Genomic DNA, 21720 nt, shown 5'->3' on the forward strand with positions numbered 1-21720 from the left:
TTATATTGATTTGAAAACAGATCTTTTATGAAAGTATTTCCCAAAGTTTATTTTTCATAGATTTAAGTAGATACAGATTATCTTGCATAGAGTCCAGTTATGATTAACATTTTCAGACATGATTCACACACACAAACACACTTTCAAAAACGGCATAAAATACTTTAAGTATCTTTTGAGACTTCCACTCCCTTATCGCTCTGCAAATGAAAACTTACATTTTTTTGTTTTAACAAATCATGTGTGTTTCACAAAGTCATAACGAGCAGACATAAGATCATTTCTCTGGGATCTTTAAGAGGATTAGCCAATCATTTCAAAAGATTTAAGACACACACACACAATAATAAAGTGCAATTACACTGCAGATTTACCCAGCATGCAATGGGAACTGAAGGCCAGGGTCTTATGCAAGAATAGTTATTAGGAACCCAGCAGCTTCAACACTACATCTCAGTATCAATGTAAACGAGTTTGAACAAGGGTATAATGTCTTGTGCCAACGTCATGGAATGATATGCTACTGCGTGTGCATGTTTTGTGGTTAAAACAAAACCATTCTTAACTGACCAACCAAAAGTCAGAGACTCTTACTGTAAAATACTTTGCTACAGTGATGATGATATTTTACATTTGAGTCATTTAGCAGACGCTCTTATCCAGAGTGATTTACAGGAGTAATTAGGGTTAAGTGCCTTGCTCATCATGTGCACAGACCGATTTTTGACCTAGTCAGCTCAGGTTTTCAAACCAGCGATCTTTCGGGTACTGGCCCAACGCTCTTAACCGCTAGGCTACCTGCTGCCCATATATGATTACCATGATGAGGAAACATGTTTCACAAAAAACACAAAACATTGTACAATAACCAATCTCACAGCAATGATTGTCAAATCACATTAAGGCACACAGAGAAGACTGAGTTAACCAGGTGAAAGGTTTAGTCAAGGGGATGAGGGTAGCAACTGAATAACAGAATGAGACAAGAAGGATTAAACTGCAATGTCTTAATTTAATCCCAAGATTCTAGAACAAAAATCCAAATGGAACTCCTAGTGAATGAAGCCCATTAAAACATGCCTCCCATTTGTACTTCCTGGTCTCTTGTATGACATCTCTGTCTAATCCTTCCTTGTCTCATTCTAGACTGGATGTGGGTATGGTCAAAGGGCGGCGCTGGGCAGGGAGGGGGTGGGGCTCTGCCAGATGATCATGTGACTGCGGTCTGATCGCAGTGGGGCAGCTTCGGGCGCACCGTCATTCGCGTCGTCGCCTGGGAAAGGTAAGAGGGAGACAGAGTCAGTCAGACAACCACTAATGACAACCACGTGATGTCCTCAACTCACCGATGCGGAAATTGATGTAGCCCTCTCCTCCACTGAGAATGAGTTGAGAGGTAGAGACTAGAGTTACAGCACCGCCTCCTATTGTAGAGGAGCTGGTCACACAGCCTGGGGAACACAGATATAGAATACTAATAACCATGTAATTAACTGCATAGTATCACGGTAATACTGTCAAATAACTATGCAATAACTGCATAGTATTTAATACTGTAGAACAGGGCTATTCAACTACATTCCTACTGGGGCCAGATGTAGAAAGGTTCATTTTAGGGGGGACAGACATTTTACACATGCAATTCATCTTCGGAAAAACTATAAAAAAAGCAACGCACATGACCAATAAAGCAATTTTCTTCAAATTAAATGTTGCTAAAAGTAATTAGGAAAGAAGTGGAGGGCGCTCAACGAACGTGAGTCGAGGCTCATCATTGAAAAGGAAGTCACAAAACTCGCTCATTATTTTAACTAGTAAAAGCTTCTTACAAGTAATTAGGTCATTTTAAAATCTGAAAACTAGGCATCTTAATAAAGAACACAAAGATATGTCAAATCAGGTGATGCCAAATTCCAGTCTGAGGGACGGAAGCTTTGAATTCATTTCTCACAGTCATTAGGTGCATTAATTTGTCCCACTCCCTTCTAACAAGTCCTTGTGAGCATCAGAGAGGGAAACAGAAGGCACGTAGTGTTCCTGAGAGTCGTAGCTTTCAGGAATGGGGTCATAATATGTTGTAGCTTAAACCGTTCAAACACTAGAGCCAAATTCATATGAAGAAAAAATAATCAACATGCCACATAGGCGCTAGAAATCACAAAAAACACTAGAAACGACACTATAGACAACCACTATAGTGCTTGTCATTTTGACGTTGAACGTCGGCTTTTGGAGGGGATTTTTTTTGCAGATCATTGATTAATGTTCAGAATTAATCAAAGGGCCAGGGGCCGCCATTTGAATAGCCCTGCTGTAGAATAACTGCATTGTTACACAACAGTGAATGAATGAACAACGATAAGAGATTTTCACCATGTGCAGCAATGATGAACTTGACAGCCTGGCGGTGTCCATGGTAACACAGTTGTGCTGCCGCCAAAGAGCAGTATGGTATGGAGGCAGACTCTGAACCTATGGAACGCAGAGAAGAAGACAATTGACATATGACCAGTGTAAGGGCATTATCTTTCAGGTGATTCTGTTGTTGACCTTTGGGGGCCAGAGGTTAGTACTCACTGAGAGACACAGGGATGGAGAAGATGGCGCCACTTCCTGTTCCCACCCAAAGCCGGCCAGAGATGACGGTGAGGGAGGAGATCTGCAGCGGGGAGAGAGACAAGAAGGCAGGGCCTGGAGGAGACAGAGAGACCAACAGTCAGGAGCTTATCCATTCAAGCAGAGTGGGTTCAGTTTTTGGGTTGAGGAGGTAAGGGTTGAAGCAAAATTGAAGAAAATGTATTCAAAGTTGTACATTAACTTCTATGTGGGCCATTACATGCTCACATCAGCAATATAAACATAAACAGATTAATGAACTGAGAATCCTGTTCCTGCTCCTACCCAGTGTTTTGGTGACCAGAGGGGTCAGATCCACATCCTGCAGGAGCCGGCCAGTGGACCAATCGAAAAGCCTAAGTGTAGGGTCGAGCCGGCAGGACGTCCACACACCACTTCCTGCCGCACACAGGAAACGCACCTGCTGTTCACTGCGCTCCGAGACGGTTAAAGTTTGCTGAAAGAGAGAGGTGGGAAATATAGACAAAAAAATAGAAAGTACAAACCATTCTGAATTCACACAAACACAATATTTTCAGGTTCGTCAAACTCTTACCTCCACTTTTCTATTCTCGACATCGACCACATGAACCCGATTCCAATATCCTACCCATAAGTACGCACCCTTCGCTAGGCAACAGCGAATGGGCTGCAGTGGAGTTGATCCCAGAGGCAAAACCTCATGTGATTGGAGATCCCATCCACCTGTCAAATATAGTGGTGATTAGTCATCATCAGTCTCTTACAAATCACAGGTTGTATGTGGTCATGGATAGATGGAATACAGTTTGTCAAATTGACGTCATTTCTTTGCATTTTAGCTAACCCTAACCCTTTTCTTAAACTTAACCTAATCATCCTAACCGGCTACGCTAATTCTCTTAACCTGTTGCGTAAGTTGTCCTAACCTGCTACGAAAGGTCCATTCTGAAATAAACTGTATCCCTTCTAGCCAGAACCACTTAAATGGTACCACTTCTTCCCTCCTTCCCTTCATATGCACTGATATGATCCTGATTGTAACCTGATATGATCCTGACAGTAACCTGATATGATCCTGACAGGAGCCTGACAGTAGCATGATCTGATCCTGAAAGTGACATGACCTGAACCTGACAGTAGCCTGACCTGATCCTGACAGGATCCTGACCTGATCCTGATAGTAGCCTGACCTAATCCTGACAGTAAGCTGACCTGATCCTGACAGTAAGTAGCCTGACCTGATCATGACAGCAGCCTGATCTAATCCTGACAGTAGCCTGATCCTGAGAGTAGCCTGATCTGATCCTGACCTCATCCTGACAGTAACCTGATCCTGACAGTAAAGTGATCTGATCCGAACAGGAACCTGATCTGATCTTGAGAGTAGCCTGATCTGATCCTGACAGTAGCCTGATCTGATCCTGACAGGACCCTGACCTGATCCTGACAGTAACTTGACTGGATCCTGACAGTAGCCTGACCTGATCCAAACAGGAATCTGATCTGATCCAAACAGGAATCTGATCTGATCCAAACAGGAATCTGATCTGATCCAAACAGGAACCTGATCCTGACAAAGCCTGATCTGATCCTGACAGTAGCCTGATCTGATCCTGACAGTAGCCTGATCTGATCCTGACAGTAGCCTGATCTGATCCTGACAGTAGCCTGATCTGATCCTGACAGTAGCCTGATCTGATCCTGACAGTAGCCTGATCTGATCCTGACAGTAGCCTGATCTGATCCTGACAGTAGCCTGATCTGATCCTGATAGGAAACTGACAGTAACCTGACCTGATCGGAAACTGACAGTAACCTGACCTGATCCTGACAGTAGCTTGAGCTGATCCTGACAGGAGCCTGACTGGAACCTGAAATGATCCTGACAGGAACCTGACCTGATCCTAACAGGAACCTGACCTGATTCCTGACAGGAACCTGACCTGATTCCTGACAGGAACCTGACCTGATCCTAACAGTAACCTGACCTGATCCTGGCCGGAACTTGACTGGATCCTGACAGTAGCCCGACCTGACCCTGACAGTAGCCCGACCTGACCCCGACAGTAACCTGACCTGATCCCGACTGTAACCTGACCTGATCCTGACAGTAACCTGACCTGATCCTGACAGTAACCTGACCTGATCCTGACATTATTCTGACCTGATCCTGACAGTAACCTGACCTGATCCTGACAGTAGCCTGACCTGATCCTGACAGTAGCCTGACCTGATCCTGACAGTAACCTGACCTGATCCTGACAGTAACTTGACCTGATCCTGACAGTAACCTAACCTGATCCTGACCTGATCCTAACAGTAACCTGACCTGATCCTGACCGTAGCCTGACCTGATCCAGACAGTAACCTGACCTGATCCAGACAGTAACCTGACCTGATCCAGACAGTAACCTGACCTGATCCAGACAGTAACCTGACCTGATCCAGACAGTAACCTGACCTGATCCAGACAGTAACCTGACTTGATCCAGACAGTAACCTGACCTGATCCAGACAGTAACCTGACCTGATCCTGACAGTAACCTGACCTGATCCTGACATTATTCTGACCTGATCCTGACAGTAACCTGATCTGATCCTGACAGTAGCCTGACCTGATCCTGACAGTAACCTGACCTGATCCTGACAGTAACTGACCTGATCCTGACCCGATCCTGACCTGATCCTAACAGTAACCTGACCTGATCCTGACCATAGCCTGACCTGATCCAGACAGTAGCCTGACCTGATCCAGACAGTAACCTGACCTGATCCAGACAGTAACCTGACCTGATCCAGACAGTAACCTGACCTGATCCAGACAGTAACCTGACCTGATCCAGACAGTAACCTGACCTGATCCAGACAGTAACCTGACCTGATCCAGACAGTAACCTGACCTGATCCTGACAGTAACCTGACCTGATCCTGACATTATTCTGACCTGATCCTGACAGTAACCTGATCTGATCCTGACAGTAGCCTGACCTGATCCTGACAGTAACCTGACCTGATCCTGACAGTAACTTGACCTGATCCTGACAGTAACCTAACCTGATCCTGACCCGATCCTGACCTGATCCTAACAGTAACCTGACCTGATCCTGACCATAGCCTGACCTGATCCAGACAGTAGCCTGACCTGATCCAGACAGTAACCTGACCTGATCCAGACAGTAACCTGACCTGATCCAGACAGTAACCTGACCTGATCCAGACAGTAACCTGACCTGATCCAGACAGTAACCTGACCTGATCCAGACAGTAACCTGACCTGATCCAGACAGTAACCTGATACTGACAGTAACCTGACCTGATCCTGACCATAGCCTGAGAGTAACCTGACCTGATCCTGACAGTAGCCTGACCTGATCCTGACAGTAGCCTGATCGCCTGATCTAATCCTGACAGTAGCCTGACCTGATCCTGACAGTAGCCTGACCTGATCCTGACAGTAAACTGATACTGACAGTATTCTGACCTGATCCAGACAGGAAACTGATACTGACAGTAACCTGACCATAGCCTGAGAGTAACCTGACCTGATCATGACAATAGCCTGACCTGATCCTGACCTGATCCTGACCTGATCCTGACCTGATCCTGACCTGATCCTGACAGTAACCTGACAGTAACCTGACAGTAACCTGCCCTGATCCTGACAGTAACCTGACCTGATCCTGACAGTAACCTGACCTGATCCTGACAGTAACCTGACCTGATCCTGACAGTAACCTGACCTGATCCTGACAGTAACCTGACCTGATCCTGACAGTAACCTGAGAGGGGGAATTACCTGGGTTGTGCGAGAAGAATGCAAGCGTCCCATTGGCTAATCCAGCAATGACATGACCCTGTGAATACCTGAAAGGTTTAGAGTTGAAAGTAAACAAAGACAAAACATGCAATATTCAAACTGTTACACAATTATCCTTTCAGATCTAGTCATCCAAGTGTCCAACTGTAGGGGCTTATGGTCTATATCGGACTGGGTACAGGAGTACTCACGTGAGAGAGTGCACACCCTCAGACAGAGAGATAGACTGCAGACAGCGCCTTCTAGCTGTGGACGCGGAGTGTACCAATACACTGGGAATGGAGGAAGAAAGAGAAAAAGAGAGGAGAGGGAGAATGAGCAACTGTTAATTGTTTAACATATCATGGAACAGCATGGTTCTGATCTCCACACCTCACCTTCCTTCCTGAGTTCCAATCCACACAGTTCCTGAGGTCTCACCTGATGACACAGAAACCGAACAGAGACGGTAAGCGGATAACAATGCTTTAAACACTGGCAATGCTAATTGGAATAACTAGTTGAGTGATGATTTGGAAATGATGGTGGCTATGGTTAACAAGTCTACAGAAATCTAAAATTGGTAAGCTGATCCTAGATCTGTGCCTATGGGTACCTTTTACCCGGAGAGTAATAGATAGCACTGACCAGTAGGGGGCACAGCACAGATGCATAGGGCGGGCGAGGTGGGCGGGAGGCTGAACTGATCCAGCACCGTATTGGACCGTGCAGGGTTGATCACTGTCACATCACTACTGGAGGCGGGACCAGAGACCACCCACACTGCACACTGAGAGAGTGGATGGAAGAGAGAGGAGTGATGCCTACTATTGAGAAATGACAGATCAACCCCTAGCCCAGTGTTTCCCAAACTCGGTCCTGGAGACTACAAGGGGTGCACGTTTTGGTTTTTGCCCTAGCACCACACAGCTGATTCAAATGATCAACTCACCACTAAGCTTTGATTATATGAATGTGAAGTGCTAGGGCAAAAACCAAAATGTGCACCCCTTGGAGTCTCCAGGACCGAGCTGGGGAAACACTGCCCTAACCCCTACCCACTAGGCATATGTGTGGAGACCTAAAAAGGTGTGGATGGGTGTAAACAGTATGCTAAACAACATGGTTCCATCTAGCCTGTCAGTGGACATGGAGCTACTACCATATTGATTCTACCTATCAAACCTCCCAGATCTACAAGAAGTGCCAGTAAGAGCTAGTTGGTCAATTTGGCATTGAGAAAACCATTGGCATGACATGGTCTGAAAATGGTGGTTAGATGGTACTGCAAGTGGTAGCTACTGTGACTAGAACTAGTAATTTGACGGTAATGACCACCTTTACCGTTGTCTCGCCTGAGATCTCAGGTGTAACAGCAACAGCACAGTTTAGCTACAGAGAGAAAACACAAGTTATGGACTGTCTTCTGGGAAAAGACTGTCTGGGTTAAGAACCATAGCACTGACTGTAGACATGTTTCTGAATAGTATGTCCTACCTTGGCTGTAGAATCTCTCTGGTCCATCAGTCTGAGCTGCACTAGGACAGGCACATCTTTGGGCTCAGGGGTCGGCTCTGAGGAATCCTGCAATAATCCCACACAATATACTGTATGCACCAGATTAAGGTTTGTGTCTACTTCCATAGTCTGTGTGAGTATTTTCACCTCTGAAGTAAATATTGTGTTTACCTACAGTGTCTTCAGAAAGTATTCACACCCCTTTTTCCACATTTTGATGTGTTACTGCCTGAATTGAAATTGGATTCAATTGAGATTGTGTGTCACTGATCTACACATAATACCCCATGTCACAGTGGAATTATGCAAATAAATAAAAACATTTAAAGCTGAAAGGTCTTAAGTCAATAAGTATTCAACCCCTTTGGTATGGCAAGCCTAAATAAGTTCAGGAGTAAAAGTGTTGCTTAACAAGTCACATAACTTGCATGGATTCACTCTGTGTGCATCCTGTTTTGAATGACCACTCCATCTCTGTACCCCACACATACAGTTATCTGGAAGGTCCCTCAGTAGAGTTGTACATTTTAAGCACCGATGCAACAAAAAAAGCAGGCATTGAGCATCCCTCTGAGCATGGAGAAGTTATTAATTACACTTTGGATGGTGTATCAATACACCCAGTCACTACAAAGATACAGGCGTCCTTCCAAACTCAGTCGCCGGAGAAGAAGGAAACCGCTCAGGGGCCAATGGTGATTTTAAACATTTACTGGCTGTGATAGGAGAAAATTGAGGATGGATTAACAACATTGTAGTTACTCCACAATACTAACCTAAATGACAGAGAGAAATGAGGAAGCCTGTACAGAATAAAAATAGTCCAAAACATGTATCCTGTTTGCTATAAGGCACTAAAGTAATACTGTAAAACATGCGGTAAAGAATTTTTTTTTTGTGGCAAAGAAATGTTTTGTTCTGAATACGAAGCATTATGTTTTGGGCAAATCAAAAACAACACATAACTGAGTACCACTCTTCATATTTTCAAGCATGGTGGTGGCTGCATCATGTTATGGGTATGCTTGTCATCTGCAAGGACGAGGGAGTTTTTAAGGATAAAAACATTTATGTAATAGAGCTAAGCACAGAAAAAATCCTAGAGGAAAACCTGGTTCAGTCTGCTTTCCAACAGACACTTGGAGACAAATTCACCTTTCAGCAGGACAATAACCTAAAACACAATAACCTACATGACTTAAATAAGCCAAAACTTTAAAATGTCTGTCTAGGAATGATCAACAACCAACTTGACAGAGCTTGAAGAAGTTTCAAAAGAATAATAAAAATGGGCAAATATTGTACAATCCAGGTGTGCAAAGCTCTTAGAGACTTAGCCAAAAATACTATTTATAATCTCGCTGCAATCGCTGCCCATTGTGATTCTAACATCTATTGACTCAGGGGTTGAATATTTACGTAATCAAGATAGATTAGTGTTTTATTTTCCATAAATGTTTCAAATATGATCATTTCTCCCACTTTGACATTACAGATTATTGTTTGTAGATCGTTGACAGAAAATTACAGTTAAATATATTTTAATCCCACTTTGTAACTTAACAAAATGTGGAAAAGTCCAGGGGTGTGAATACTTTCTGAAGGCACTGTATGTGTGTGTATGCATGTTCACCTGTGTGTGAGACAGCGGCATGCTCCAGCCATGAACCTGGCGTTTTCCCAGGGTTCCCCAGACATGGGAGCGGATGTCTCTGTACAGCTCCCTCCTCCTGACCCGCGGAGACAGGGCTGTAGCAGGGGAGGCACCACTGGGAGGAAGCGGGAAGAGGAAGAACAGAGGGGAAGAGGGGGCAGTAGGTGAGAGAGTGGTTTAAAAAGACGTACTGCTTTAAGAGTTACTAATGTAACCTATGGCAGTAGATGAGGTGAGTTCACTTCAAACCTTACAATGTAAAGCACTTTGAGAAGTTGGAAAGAGCTCCAAAGACATGTAATCCCATTATCATCATATCAACGTACACTGTCTGAGTCGTACTGACAGCCAATTGCCGTGGAGACCCCATTGGTGAGTGAGTGAGGGACGGGGACATCGGCAGAGTCAGCGCTAGAGCAGCAGACGGAACCAAGGGGTTCTTGTTCAGGCCAAACAAACGGTTGAATCTTGAATGGACAGAGAGATGGTTAATTTGACTGCAATTGACCAGAAGCTCTGCCCACCTCACAGGAATACAATAACTCTTACACATAACTTTCCCATAGGCACTCTGGTCATGTGCTTGGGCTATAGACTGTGTAGCCACAGGTAAATATGAACAGCTATTGAGCTAAATGTTGTGAAGTCAGGGGTCAGAGCCAGGCCAAATATGTGTGGTTGTGTGCATGTTAGCAGCTCAAGGTTTAAAGTGAAGAAAGTGGTTAACAGTATCTGTGGACTTCTTTACTGCAATAATTGCCAAATTAAAAAGTTGTATTTTCCTTCCTGATTCTTCACTCCCTCACTCTCACCTTCTCCACACACTAGTCCTCTCTCTCTCAGTGATCCTCTCTTCTTGGGTGGCCCTGAAAAGAAGGGATGACTGATGTGAGATTGAGAGAAATTAGTCATTCCCTTCTCCCTTTTCTACAGGACTATGAAACCTCCTGTCAGTCTACTTCTATGGGGGAGACAGGCAGGTATGGTTACCGAATGGTCTGACTGCGTCTCACAGCCTCCTGCAGCTCAAACAAACGCTCCTTATACTGGTTCTTCTCCATGACAACACGGGACATCTCCGAACGAGAGAACCGACGCAGCGATAATGGCAGAGAGGACTATGGGTAACAGATTAACATTCTAGTTAGAGTACATCAAGTCCATTAGAGAAACAGAAAAAGGTTACAACACATCTATTAGCAGAATATAAAGAGACAACACAAAGGAAGCCCTCTTACATCATCATCTGATTGATTTGCTTCCAGTTCTTTCCGAAGTCTACAGAAGAGCAGAAACACACGCAATCAATGAATCACACCACATGGACAAATATTGTTTGTATACCTTCGTCTCATTCTGCCAACCATCAACAACCTGACACTAGAGTTGTGTACCTCTTGGTTTCCTCCTCCATCTCCTTCATCCTTCCCTCCAATCGGGTGACAGTCTCCTGGCAGGAAGTCACCTCCACCTTAAGAGCTGACCTCTCATTGGTCAGCTCCTCCACACGAGAGATCAGTGCTTTCCGGGCCGCATTCACTAACTCACTGGGAGAGGTAGATAATGTAAGAGTGAGAGAAAATGTATGACAGAATGCAAAAGTGAGTAAATACAGTAAACAAAGGACCCGTTGTGCTCCGTTTTACTTCAGGCCCAATGTGCACTCTGTCAACATATCTAAATGAAACAGAGGCATAGTGAATGGTAAGCCCCCTACACACACAGTTAGTCATACAGGACTAGACATAGTAGGGTAATAATAACGGTGGGATAAACGCGGGGACTTACTGGGTGTGTTTCAGTTCCTCATACTGAGAAAGAATCTCCTCCGACTGGTCGGTGCTGCCTGCACAGACAAGAAAAAACAAACAGTTCTCACCACAAATAGCATTAACCCATACCGTAAGCCTAAATCAACCCTTTTCAGAACAACTAGCTTTTAATTGCTTTCCCCCTAGCCTTCCTCTGGCTGTAAAATAAAGGTTGTATGTGTTAAGAGAACAAAGGGCCTATGTTTCATCTTATGTGAACAACCAGTGCAGTGTTTCACTGCAAACAGGGGGCGTAGGTGTGCCCTTGCCTAATGGCCGTACCTCTGACACTGGCCCCCTGGTCCACACTCTCTATGTATTCCTGACTCAGCTCGGACAGCTCTGAGAACACAGACTCTGTGTTCCTCAGCTCCCATTCCAGACTATCCATATCCTCCTCCTCATCCTCCTTCTCCTGCTTTGCTCCTTCCTCTTTTTTCTCCTCCTCCTCCTTCTCTCCTTCCTTCTCCTCCACCTCCTTAATTTCTTCCCCCATGCTGGTCTTGTCTCTGATTGGCTCTTTGGCGTCTGCTCGGACCGGGGTGCTAGGGAACATGGGTAACAGAGAAAAGGTTGGGGGCAGTAGGTGTCAGTTTGTCCAACAGTAAAGTGTGTGTTGGGGAGATGTCCCATCAAGAGTCTTTCTGAACCATGACAGACCTGTGAAGGGAAGTAGTCTGATTTACAGGTAACTAGTTGTGGCTGAATTGGTTTATTGTTATGAATGTGTAAAAGAAAAGCTTTCATGGTAATGCAATAAAGTCAGTCCAGTTCATCTTGCACTGTAAGTGCACACATACAGGACATACCTGGCATTCATAAGGCCATGAAACTTCGCCAGCTCAGGGGTGGAGCTTATGATGTCATTGATGAAGGACGCATCTCTGTCTGGCTTTATGACAATGTCAATCACCCTATCGTCCTTGGTTACCAGTTCTTCCAACAGGACAGAACAAGGAGGTGTTTCTGGCCTTTGATCAGTTAGCTGTAAAAGGAGAGGAGTCAGTAAGGACAACTTCCGTAGAAAAATACTACTGCTACAAGACAGTACAGAGGTTATCAAATCTAGAGAACGTACCTCCTGCCCACTAACACAGGATTCTGACTGGCCCTGGGTAGATTGTGAATTCTTGGGGTGCACATGGTTACTAAAGACAGACAGGGCCCATTGTGACATCATAATGCAGTGAAAATCAGAAACCATCAAATGAATGAACCACAGTGAAAGAGATATCTTTAGAATGGAAAGACTGCATACCATTCCATGTGGTTGTAGTCATATTAACTGAATTGAGTGGTGGCTAACCTTAGTGGAGATCCCTCTCTCTCTAGATCCCTTTTCCTCTCCAGCAGATCTTTATAACTGAGCACCAACTGAGAGAGAGTGAGAGAATGTGAAAATGGAGAGAGAAAAAGAAGGACAAAAGGGAAGGACAGCGGGGATAATAGAATACATTTCCACAATGATGGACAGCAGCTGTTACTGATAGAAGAGTACACAGACGTTGAGTCCCAAACAGCCTCGTCAGTCTAAACATGCTGTCGTCTGACCTTGTTGTGAGTGTGCTTCAGTGTGTTCAACTCTCTGCCCAGTCCAGCCCTCTGCTCCTCCAAGGCCACCACTGTCACAGAAACAACACACAGTAGCAATTAGCATCACATACAGCACAGTGTGTCTCAATGACAAAGGGTCCCAGTCTGATTCTGCCGTAGCCTACTTGCCATGGTCTTATCAAACATCCTCAGTTTGTAACACAAAGGATGTGAATGTAAAATAATCTACACGGACATGAAGAGGGTAAGCATTAAGAGAGAGAGAAATAGATAGAGTTCGTTACAACACTGTACATAGTGATAATAGAACATTTGAAATATCTTTATTCTTTTGAAACTTCTGTGAGTGTACGGTTTACTGCTCATTTCTGATTGTTCACTTCACTTTTGTTAATTATCTATTTCGCTTGCTTTGGCAATGTTAACATATGTTTCCCATGCCAATAAAGCCCTTCGAATTGAAATTGAGAGATAAAGGGGGAGATAGAGGGAGGAAGCGATGGACACCCAGACCCAGTCAGACACTCACATTGGTCAGCCTGCTCTCTGGCCTTCTTCTCCAGTTCTTTTCCCCTCCTCTCTCTCTCCTTCTCTCTTCCCCTCATCGTCCTCCGCTCCTGCTCAATCTGGTCATCCAACTCCAGATACCGCTAAAGGCAAAAAACAAACATTTATCCAAATTCATTAAACTATATGAAACTTTTTATTTATGAATTTTAATCAACACCCTGAATTGACTGAGTTGAAAAAGAATAGAACCCAAACCCTGACCCCATATCACATTTGCATTTAAAAAATGATAAACCATAAGCACTTCCATCCCCTCTCACCTCCTGGCTCTCTCTCCTCAGTAGTTTCTCACTCTGGTATCTCTCCAATAGCTCATCTTGCTCTCCTTTCTCTCTTCCGGCCTCCTCCTCCCTCTCTCTGAGCTGGGCTCTGCAGCTGGCCAGACCCTCCAGGACCCATACTAGGATGGGCACCAGGGACTCCACAACCCCTACGCCATGGGTCTCTATCACTGTCTGTAGCAGGGATGGGGGGGGTAGCATCAGATAGGTGTGGGTGGTGATGGAAAAGAGACAGAGGAATGAAAAGCCAGCTAGGAGAAAGAGAAGCAGGAAAGGGGCGATAGAACAGAAAGCAGTTGAGAGGTGGATGAGAGGTGGATGTGATGTGATGTGTGTTTACCTGTAGTTCTGAGTACAGTTTCCCGGCCTCTTCACTCACAATGTCAGGGTCCAGATCCAGCTCCCCAGACCCACACAGGATACTCTCTCCACACTCCATCCCTCTCTATCTATAAGTTAATGAGTCTCAGCTGATATGAGTATATGAACTGTGTGTCTGTCAATACACTTCTTCCTCATATATAAATACCTACCCACCTAGTTTATCTAGACCTCTCACACTAATGTCTACTCCCATTTCATCCATCTCTCCACTGTACATGGTCCTTGCTCCATTTCTACAGTAAATGACCCCCTGTTCCCCTTGATGCCCCTTCCTCTGCTCTAGCTGTAGATGAAGCTGATGTTGGTGCCCATTCTGAAAGAGAGAGAAAAAAACAGAATCATAATCATTTCTACAATGTCAGTGGAAATGTTAGTTTTTTTTCATTTGAGGAAATATAGGCTTGCAGGTACATACTACATGACTATTTTTAGAAGTAAAACCCCCTTTACAACAATCAAACCACCATCATCTGTTTCTCTTTCTGTTCTGCTTCCTGTCTCTCACTGTGAGGGCTAGAATGTGAACTCTAAACATAGAAGTGCTACAGTGTGTATCGAGTTATTTACTTTATTCACACTATGAGTCTTGTCTACTTTTACATATGACTGTTGCTCTCTCCAATAACAGGTTGTGCCTTTAGACAAGTGACCTGGCAGTATGCAGAATTAGAATGACTTAACATTTAGCATTACTAAGCAAAATGACTCCATGCACGGGTAGTAAGCCTACTCCTTTTAATTCTCACACACGACTTTGCGTGTTTCCCAACCTGACTTGCCCTAGCAGGCACACCTGTCCTCCTCACGGATCCCTCCTCCTGCCACCACCAGGCTCCTAACTGGGGATGAAAACACATGACAGTACCCACTACCCTGGTCTAGGCCTCACACCACCAGGCTCCTAACTGGGGATCAAAACACATGACAGTACCCACTACCCTGGTCTAGGCCTCACACCTACAGGCAGTGGATCCCAAGTAACCTAGACCAATGTCTGGCAAGCCTTGTCCCTGGATATGTATATCACTGATGAGGTTTAATTCTTGTTCATTGTTATTTTAAAGTGGTGATTCAAAAGTGGTGATTCAAAAGTGGTGATTCTCTGATCCACCTCTGCGCAGACAACACCATATACTTCTGACCCCTCTTTGGCCCCTCTTTGGACACTGTGTTAACAAACCTCCAGACGAGCTTCAATGCCATATAACTCTCCTTCCGTGGCCTCCAACTGCTCTTAAATGCAAGTAAAACTAAATGTATGCTCTTCAACGATCGCTGCCCACATTCTGACTTAGAATATGTGGACAACTACAAATACTTAGGTGTCTGGTTAGACTGTAAACTCTCCTTCCAGACTCACATTAAGCAACTCCAATCCAAAATTAAATCTAGAATCGGCTTCCTATTTCGCAACAAAGCCTCCTTTACTCATGCTGCCAAACATACTCTCGTAAAACTGACTATCCTACCAATCCTCGACTTCAGCGATGTAATTTACAAAATAGCCTCCAACACTCTACTCAGAAAATTGGATGCAGTCTATCAGAGTGCCATCCGTTTTGTCACCAAAGCCCCATATACTACCCACCACTGCGACCTGTATGCTCTCGTTGGCTGGCACTCGCGTCATATTCGTAGCCAAACCCACTGACTCCAGGTCATCTATAAGTCATTGCTAGGTAAAGCCCCACCTTATCTCTGCACACTGGTCACCATAGCAGCACCCACCTGTAGCATGCGCTCCAGCAGGTATATTTCACTGGTCACCTCCAAAGCCAATTCCTTGTTTGGCCACCTTTCCTTCCAGTTCTCCGCTGCCAATGACTGGAACAAATTGCAAAAATCACTGAAGCTGGAGACTCATATCTCCCTCACTAACTGTAAGCACAAGCTGTCAGAGCAGCTCACAGATCACTGCACCTGTACATAGCTCATCTGTAAATAGCCCATCCAACTACCTAATCCCCATAATGTTATTTATTTTGCTCCTTTGCACCCTAGTATCTCTCCTTGCACACTCATCTTGTGCACATCTATCACTCCAGTGTTTAATTGCTATATTGTAATTATTTCACCACTATGGCCTATTTATTGCCTTACCTCCCTTATCCTACCTCATTTGCACACATTGTATATATACTTGATCTATTGTATTATTGACTGTATGTTTGTTTATTCCATGAGTAACTCTGTGTTGTTTGTGTAGCACTGCTTTGCTTTATCTTGGCCAGGTCGCAGTTGTAAATGAGAACTTGTTCTCAACTAGCCTACCTGGTTAAAAAACGATGAAATAAAAACGTAAAAATAAAGTAACTGTCAGATTATTAGGCAGTCTGTCCTCCAAGACGATTCATACTGTACATTTAACCCCTGTTGCTGAATAGGTCGTTCGTATTGCTGGGTACTGTAGTACTACAAATACACACACAAATACACACACAAACACACACACACAAACACACACACACAAACACACACACACAAACACACACACACACACACACACACACACACACACACGATATTGAATGACAGCAACAGACGGACATCCAAAGAATAATCGACGATGCAGCCTAAGCAATAAACACCAACTCGATCTAGCCGGTCTGAAGTGCAATAACATGATGGCGTTTGCGGTATAAATAAACCATTGACTGACAACAGTCACCTTATAGATTTTACGAGATCACCTTCATTTCATTTGGCCAACTGTTTAGCCTACTGTAGTTCGGGAGAACTGAACCAAAACGTTCACTCTGTCTTTTTATGCGTTAACTCACCTTTGAGTCTCTTTAGTTCCCAAAACTTGTATATCATTTGTTGAAACGGGTAATATTCCAGTCGTTTACTTTGAAGAAGATATCAATTACTCCTACAGCGAGTTTGAAGAAGGGGATGTGGTTTAATTTAGACTCAGTTGACCGAATTCCTATTCTGGCCTATCGGAGTGATAGGCTGTTCTCAGTGTCCAACGGCCGTGTAAAAGAGGCGGGACATGGCTGGTCTTGTGAGTAAAAACAAGTTCCTAACTTGAACAATGACACGTGATGGGGGGAACGTTGAAGGGTTGTCAGGTGACCTTTTCTAATACCTGTCTAAACGTTTCACGTAATATGACCTTTCACTCCTTTTTTCACTGACTGTTTTTCCCAGCGGTTAATCAAGTACAGTATAACTACGTGAACAACTGAACACTGCAAAGACCAGCAGATGTTTGCAAAAACGTGGCCAGGTATCCAATTTCCTCTACGCAGTCATTCCATAGGCTACTGTATATTAACCAGATCCAGTTGTGTTTTTTACAGAAAATCGTGCTGACTTTGCGCTGAAATTGCAGGAAAAGTTTCCTTTTTGCGTAACATGAGTGACTACAGTAATAACAAATGGTTTGGGGAAGTGAAGGAAAGGTGTCAGTACTCTTAGGCAATTCATAAGCCTTCGCATGAACTTTAGAAAATGAAACTAGTTTTGAGTATTGCTAGCAAGGGCGTGAAGAATGAGTACAGTACATTCTCCAGCAGAGGGAGGCAAACACACATCTGTCTTTGTTTCTTGTCTGTCTTTCTCTATCTGTATGTACACTGACTGTACAAAACATTAGGAACATCTTCCTACTATTGAGTTGCACCCCCTTTTGCCCTCAGATCAGCCTCAATTGATCAGGGAATGGACTCTAAAATGTTGAAAGCATTCCACAGGGATGCTGGCCCATGTTGACTCCAATGCTTCCCACATTTGTGTTAAGTTGGCTGGGTGTCCTTTGGGTGGTGGACCATGCTTGATACACACAGGAAACGGTTGAGCATTGCAATTCTTGACACAATCAAACCGGTGCGCGTAACACCTACTACCATACCCCATTCAAAGGCACTTCAATCTTTTGTCTTGCCCATTTACCCTCTGAATGGCATGCATGCACAATCCAGTCAGTCTAGATGAAGGGGAGGAGACAGGATATAGAAGGATTTTTAAGCCTTGAGACAATTGAGACATGAAGTGGATTTTAACTGGTGACATCAATAAGGGGTCATAGGTTTCACCTGGATTCACCTGGTCAGTCTATGTCATGAAAGAGCTCACTCAGTGTTTTGTACTCTCAGTAGCAAGAAAAAGTATGTGAACCCTTTGGAATTACCTGGACTTCTGCATAAATTGGTCATAAAATTTGATCTGATCTTCATCTAAGTCAACAAAACACAAACACAGTCTGCTTAAACTAATAACACACAAACAATTATACACTTTCATGTCTTTATTGAACACACTGTGTAAACATTCACAGTGCAGGGTGGAAAAGTATGTGAACCCTTGGATTTAATAACTGGTTGACCCTCCTTTGTCAGCAATAACCTCAACCAAACGTTTTCTGTAGTTGTGTATCAGACCTGCGCAACGGTCAGGAGGAATTTTGGACCATTCCTCTTTACAAAACTGTTTCAGTTCAGCAATATTCTTGGGATGGCTGGTGTGAACCGCTCGAGGTCATGCCACAGCATCTCAATCGGGTTGAGGTCAGAACTCTTACTGGGCCACTCCAGAAGGCTTATTTTCTTCTGTTGAAGCCATTCTGTTGTTGATTTACTTCTGTGTTTTGGTTCGTTGTCCTGTTGCATCACCCAACTTCTGCTGAGCTTCAATTGGAGGACAGATAGCCTTACATTCTCCTGCAAAATGTCTTGATAAACATGGGAATTCATTTCTGTCGATGATAGCAAGCTGTCCAGGCTCTGAGCCAGTAAAGCAGCCCCAAACCATGATGCTCCCTCCACCATATTTTACTGTTGGGATGAGGTTTTGATGTTAGTGTGCTGTGCCTTTTTTTCTCCACACACAGGGTTGTGTGATCCTTTCAAACAACTCAACTTTAGTTTCATCTGTCCACAGACTATTTTGCCAGTTGTGCTGTGGAACATCCGAATACTCTTTTGCAAACTTCAGACGTGCAGCAATGTTTTTGGACAGCAGTTGCTTCTTCCCTGATATCCTCCCATGAACATCATTCTTGTTTTGTATTTTACGTAGACTCGTCAACAGAGATGTTAGCATGTTACAGAGATTTCTGTAAGTCTTCAGCTGACACTCTAGGATTCTTCTTAACCTCATTGAGCATTCTGTGCTGTGCTCTTGCAGTCGACTTTGCAGGACGGCCACTCATAGGGAGAGTAGCAGTGCTGAACTTTCTCCATTTATAGACAATTTGTCTTACCGTGTACAGATGAAGATCAAGGCTTTTAGAGATACTTTTGTAACCCTTTCCAGCTTTATACAAGTCAAAGATTCTTCATCTGAGATTTTGTTCAAGGCATTGTTCACATCAGGCAATGCTTCATGTGAATAGCAAACTCACGTCTTGTGATTGTTTTTTTATATTGCAGGGCAGCTCTAACCAACATCTCCAATCTCGTCTCATTGATTGGACTCCAGGTTAACTTAAGTCCTGACTCCAATTAGCTTTTGGAGAAGTCTAGCCTAGAGGTTTGCATACTTTCCCCAACCTATACTGTGAATGTTTAAATTGTGTATTCAATGTGGACAAGAAAAACACAATAATTGGTGTGTTATTAGTTTAAGCACACTGTGTCTATTGTTGTGACTTAGAGGAAGAGCAGATCACATTTTTGGACCAATTTATGTAGCAATCCAGGTCATTCCAAAGGGTTCACATACTTTTTCTTGCTCGTTGATAGGCTAGTTAAGGACTATATCACCTCCACCTTACCCGACACCTTAGACCAACTACAATTCGCATATCGCCCAAACAAATCCACGGACGACGCAATCACCATTGCACTGCACACTGCCCTAGCCCAGAAAATGTTCTATCCAGTTTGCATAAAGTCCAATGAAGTTCTTTGAGGACCATCGTGGTATCGACTTGAGGGGGGATATACACGGCTGTGACTATAACCGAAGAGAATTCTCTTGGGAGAAAATACTGTCGGGATTTGATTGTGAGGTATTCTAGGTTGGGTGAACAGAAGGACTTGAGTTCCTGTATGTTATCACAATCACATCATGAGTCGTTAATCATGAAACATACACCACTGCCCTTCTTCACGGAGAGAAATAACCTCCCACTCAATGTCAACAAAACAAAGGAGATGATCGTGGACTTCAGGAAATAGCAGAAGGAGCACCCCCCTATCCACATCGACATGACCGCAGTGGAGAAGGTGGAAAGCTTCAAGTTCCTACACAATCACTGACAAACTGAAATATTCCACCCACACAGACAGTGTGGTGAAGAAGGTGCAACAGCGCCGCTTTAACCTTTTTTGGCTTGGCACCTAAAACCCTCAAACTTTTACAGATGCACAATTGAGAGTATCCTGTCGGGCTGTATCGCCGCCTGGTATCATGACACAAGGCGAGACCCAGATGCAGACACAGTAGGCAGATGGTTGGAGTCTTACAATGTTTATTAATCCAAAAGGAGTAGGCAAGAGAATGGTCGTGGACAGGCAAAAGTTCAAAACCAGATCAGAGTCCACGAGGTACAGAGTGGCAGACAGGCTCGTGGTCAAGGCAGGCAGAATGGTCAGGCAGGCGGGTACAAAGTCCAGAAGCAGGCAAAGGTCAAAACCGGGAGGACTAGAAAAAGAAGAAATGCAAAAAGCAGGCAAACAGGGAAACCGCTGGTTGACTTGGAAACATACAAGACGAACTGGCACAGAGAGAAAGAAAACACAGGGATAAATACACTGGGGAAAATAAGCGACACCTTGGAGGGGTGGAGACATTCACAGGGACAGGTGAAACAGATCAGGGTGTGACACCTGGTATGGCAAATGCACCGCCCGCAACCACAGGACTCTCCAGAGGGTGGTGCAGTCTGCCCAACGCATCACCCGGAGCAAACTACCTGCCCTTCAGGACACCTACAGCACCCGATGTCACAGGAAGGCAAAAAGATCATCAAGGACAACAACCAATCGAGCCACTGCCTGTTCACCCGCAATCATCCAGAAGGCAAGGTCAGTACAGGGAACGAAAGCTGGGAACGAGAGACTGAAAAACAGCTTCTATCTCAAGGCCATCAGACTGTTAAAAAACCATCACTAGCACATTAGAGGCTGCTGCCTATGTATATAGACTTGAAATCACTTTCCACTTTAATAAATGGAACACTAGTCAGTTTAATAATGTTTACTTATTTTGCATTACTCATCTCACATGTATATACTGTATTCTATTCTACTGTATCTTAGTCAATGCCACTCTGACATTGCTCATCCATATATTTATATATTCTTAATTATATTCCTTTACTTAGATTTGTGTGTGTTGGATACATGTTGTGAAATGTTTAGATATTACTTGTTAGATATTACTGTGCTTTCGGAGTTAGAAAAACAAGCATTTCGCTACACCCGCAATAACATCTGCTAAACACGTGTATGTGACCAATAAAATTTGTGCTCAGCCCACTCCTGTACTCCCTGTTCACCCATGACTGCATGGCCCTGCACCTCTCCAACTGAATCATACATTTTTCTGATGACACAACAGTGGTAGGCTTGACTACCAACAACGGTGAGACAGCCTACAGGGAGG

The 21720-nt window shown here is 44.1% G+C and overlaps 1 protein-coding gene across 6 annotated transcripts; it reads right to left on the bottom strand.

Moving 5' to 3' along the window:
• Nucleotides 1-23: 23 nt before the first annotated feature.
• On the bottom strand, nt 24-17112 carry LOC112237262 (C-Jun-amino-terminal kinase-interacting protein 4-like). 6 transcript variants are annotated; one of them, XM_042308281.1, is made up of 30 exons: nt 16947-17112; nt 15895-15990; nt 14320-14479; nt 14123-14231; nt 13762-13956; nt 13461-13581; nt 12929-12999; nt 12684-12751; nt 12456-12525; nt 12187-12362; nt 11660-11922; nt 11355-11412; nt 10961-11113; nt 10805-10844; nt 10557-10684; nt 10379-10432; nt 9821-10033; nt 9546-9681; nt 7892-7978; nt 7733-7786; nt 7043-7184; nt 6793-6835; nt 6607-6687; nt 6395-6462; nt 3173-3321; nt 2902-3073; nt 2578-2691; nt 2374-2472; nt 1347-1451; nt 24-1273 (listed from the first exon to the last, which is right to left on the bottom strand). In XM_042308281.1, exons 4-30 carry the CDS (start codon nt 14219-14221, stop codon nt 1164-1166), a joined length of 3069 nt encoding a protein of 1022 aa, XP_042164215.1. In that variant the 5' UTR covers nt 14222-14231; nt 14320-14479; nt 15895-15990; nt 16947-17112; the 3' UTR covers nt 24-1163. The 6 variants fall into 6 exon arrangements, with proteins under 6 accessions (XP_042164215.1, XP_042164218.1, XP_042164226.1 ...); XM_042308284.1 differs by having other exon boundaries at nt 7739-7786; nt 14123-14479; nt 16947-17111; XM_042308292.1 differs by having other exon boundaries at nt 9893-10033; nt 14123-14479; nt 16947-17110.
• Between the last annotated feature and the right edge of the window lie 4608 nt (nt 17113-21720).

This window comes from Oncorhynchus tshawytscha, linkage group LG03 (assembly GCF_018296145.1).
Source record: "Oncorhynchus tshawytscha isolate Ot180627B linkage group LG03, Otsh_v2.0, whole genome shotgun sequence".
NCBI classification, from domain to species: Eukaryota; Metazoa; Chordata; class Actinopteri; order Salmoniformes; family Salmonidae; genus Oncorhynchus; species Oncorhynchus tshawytscha.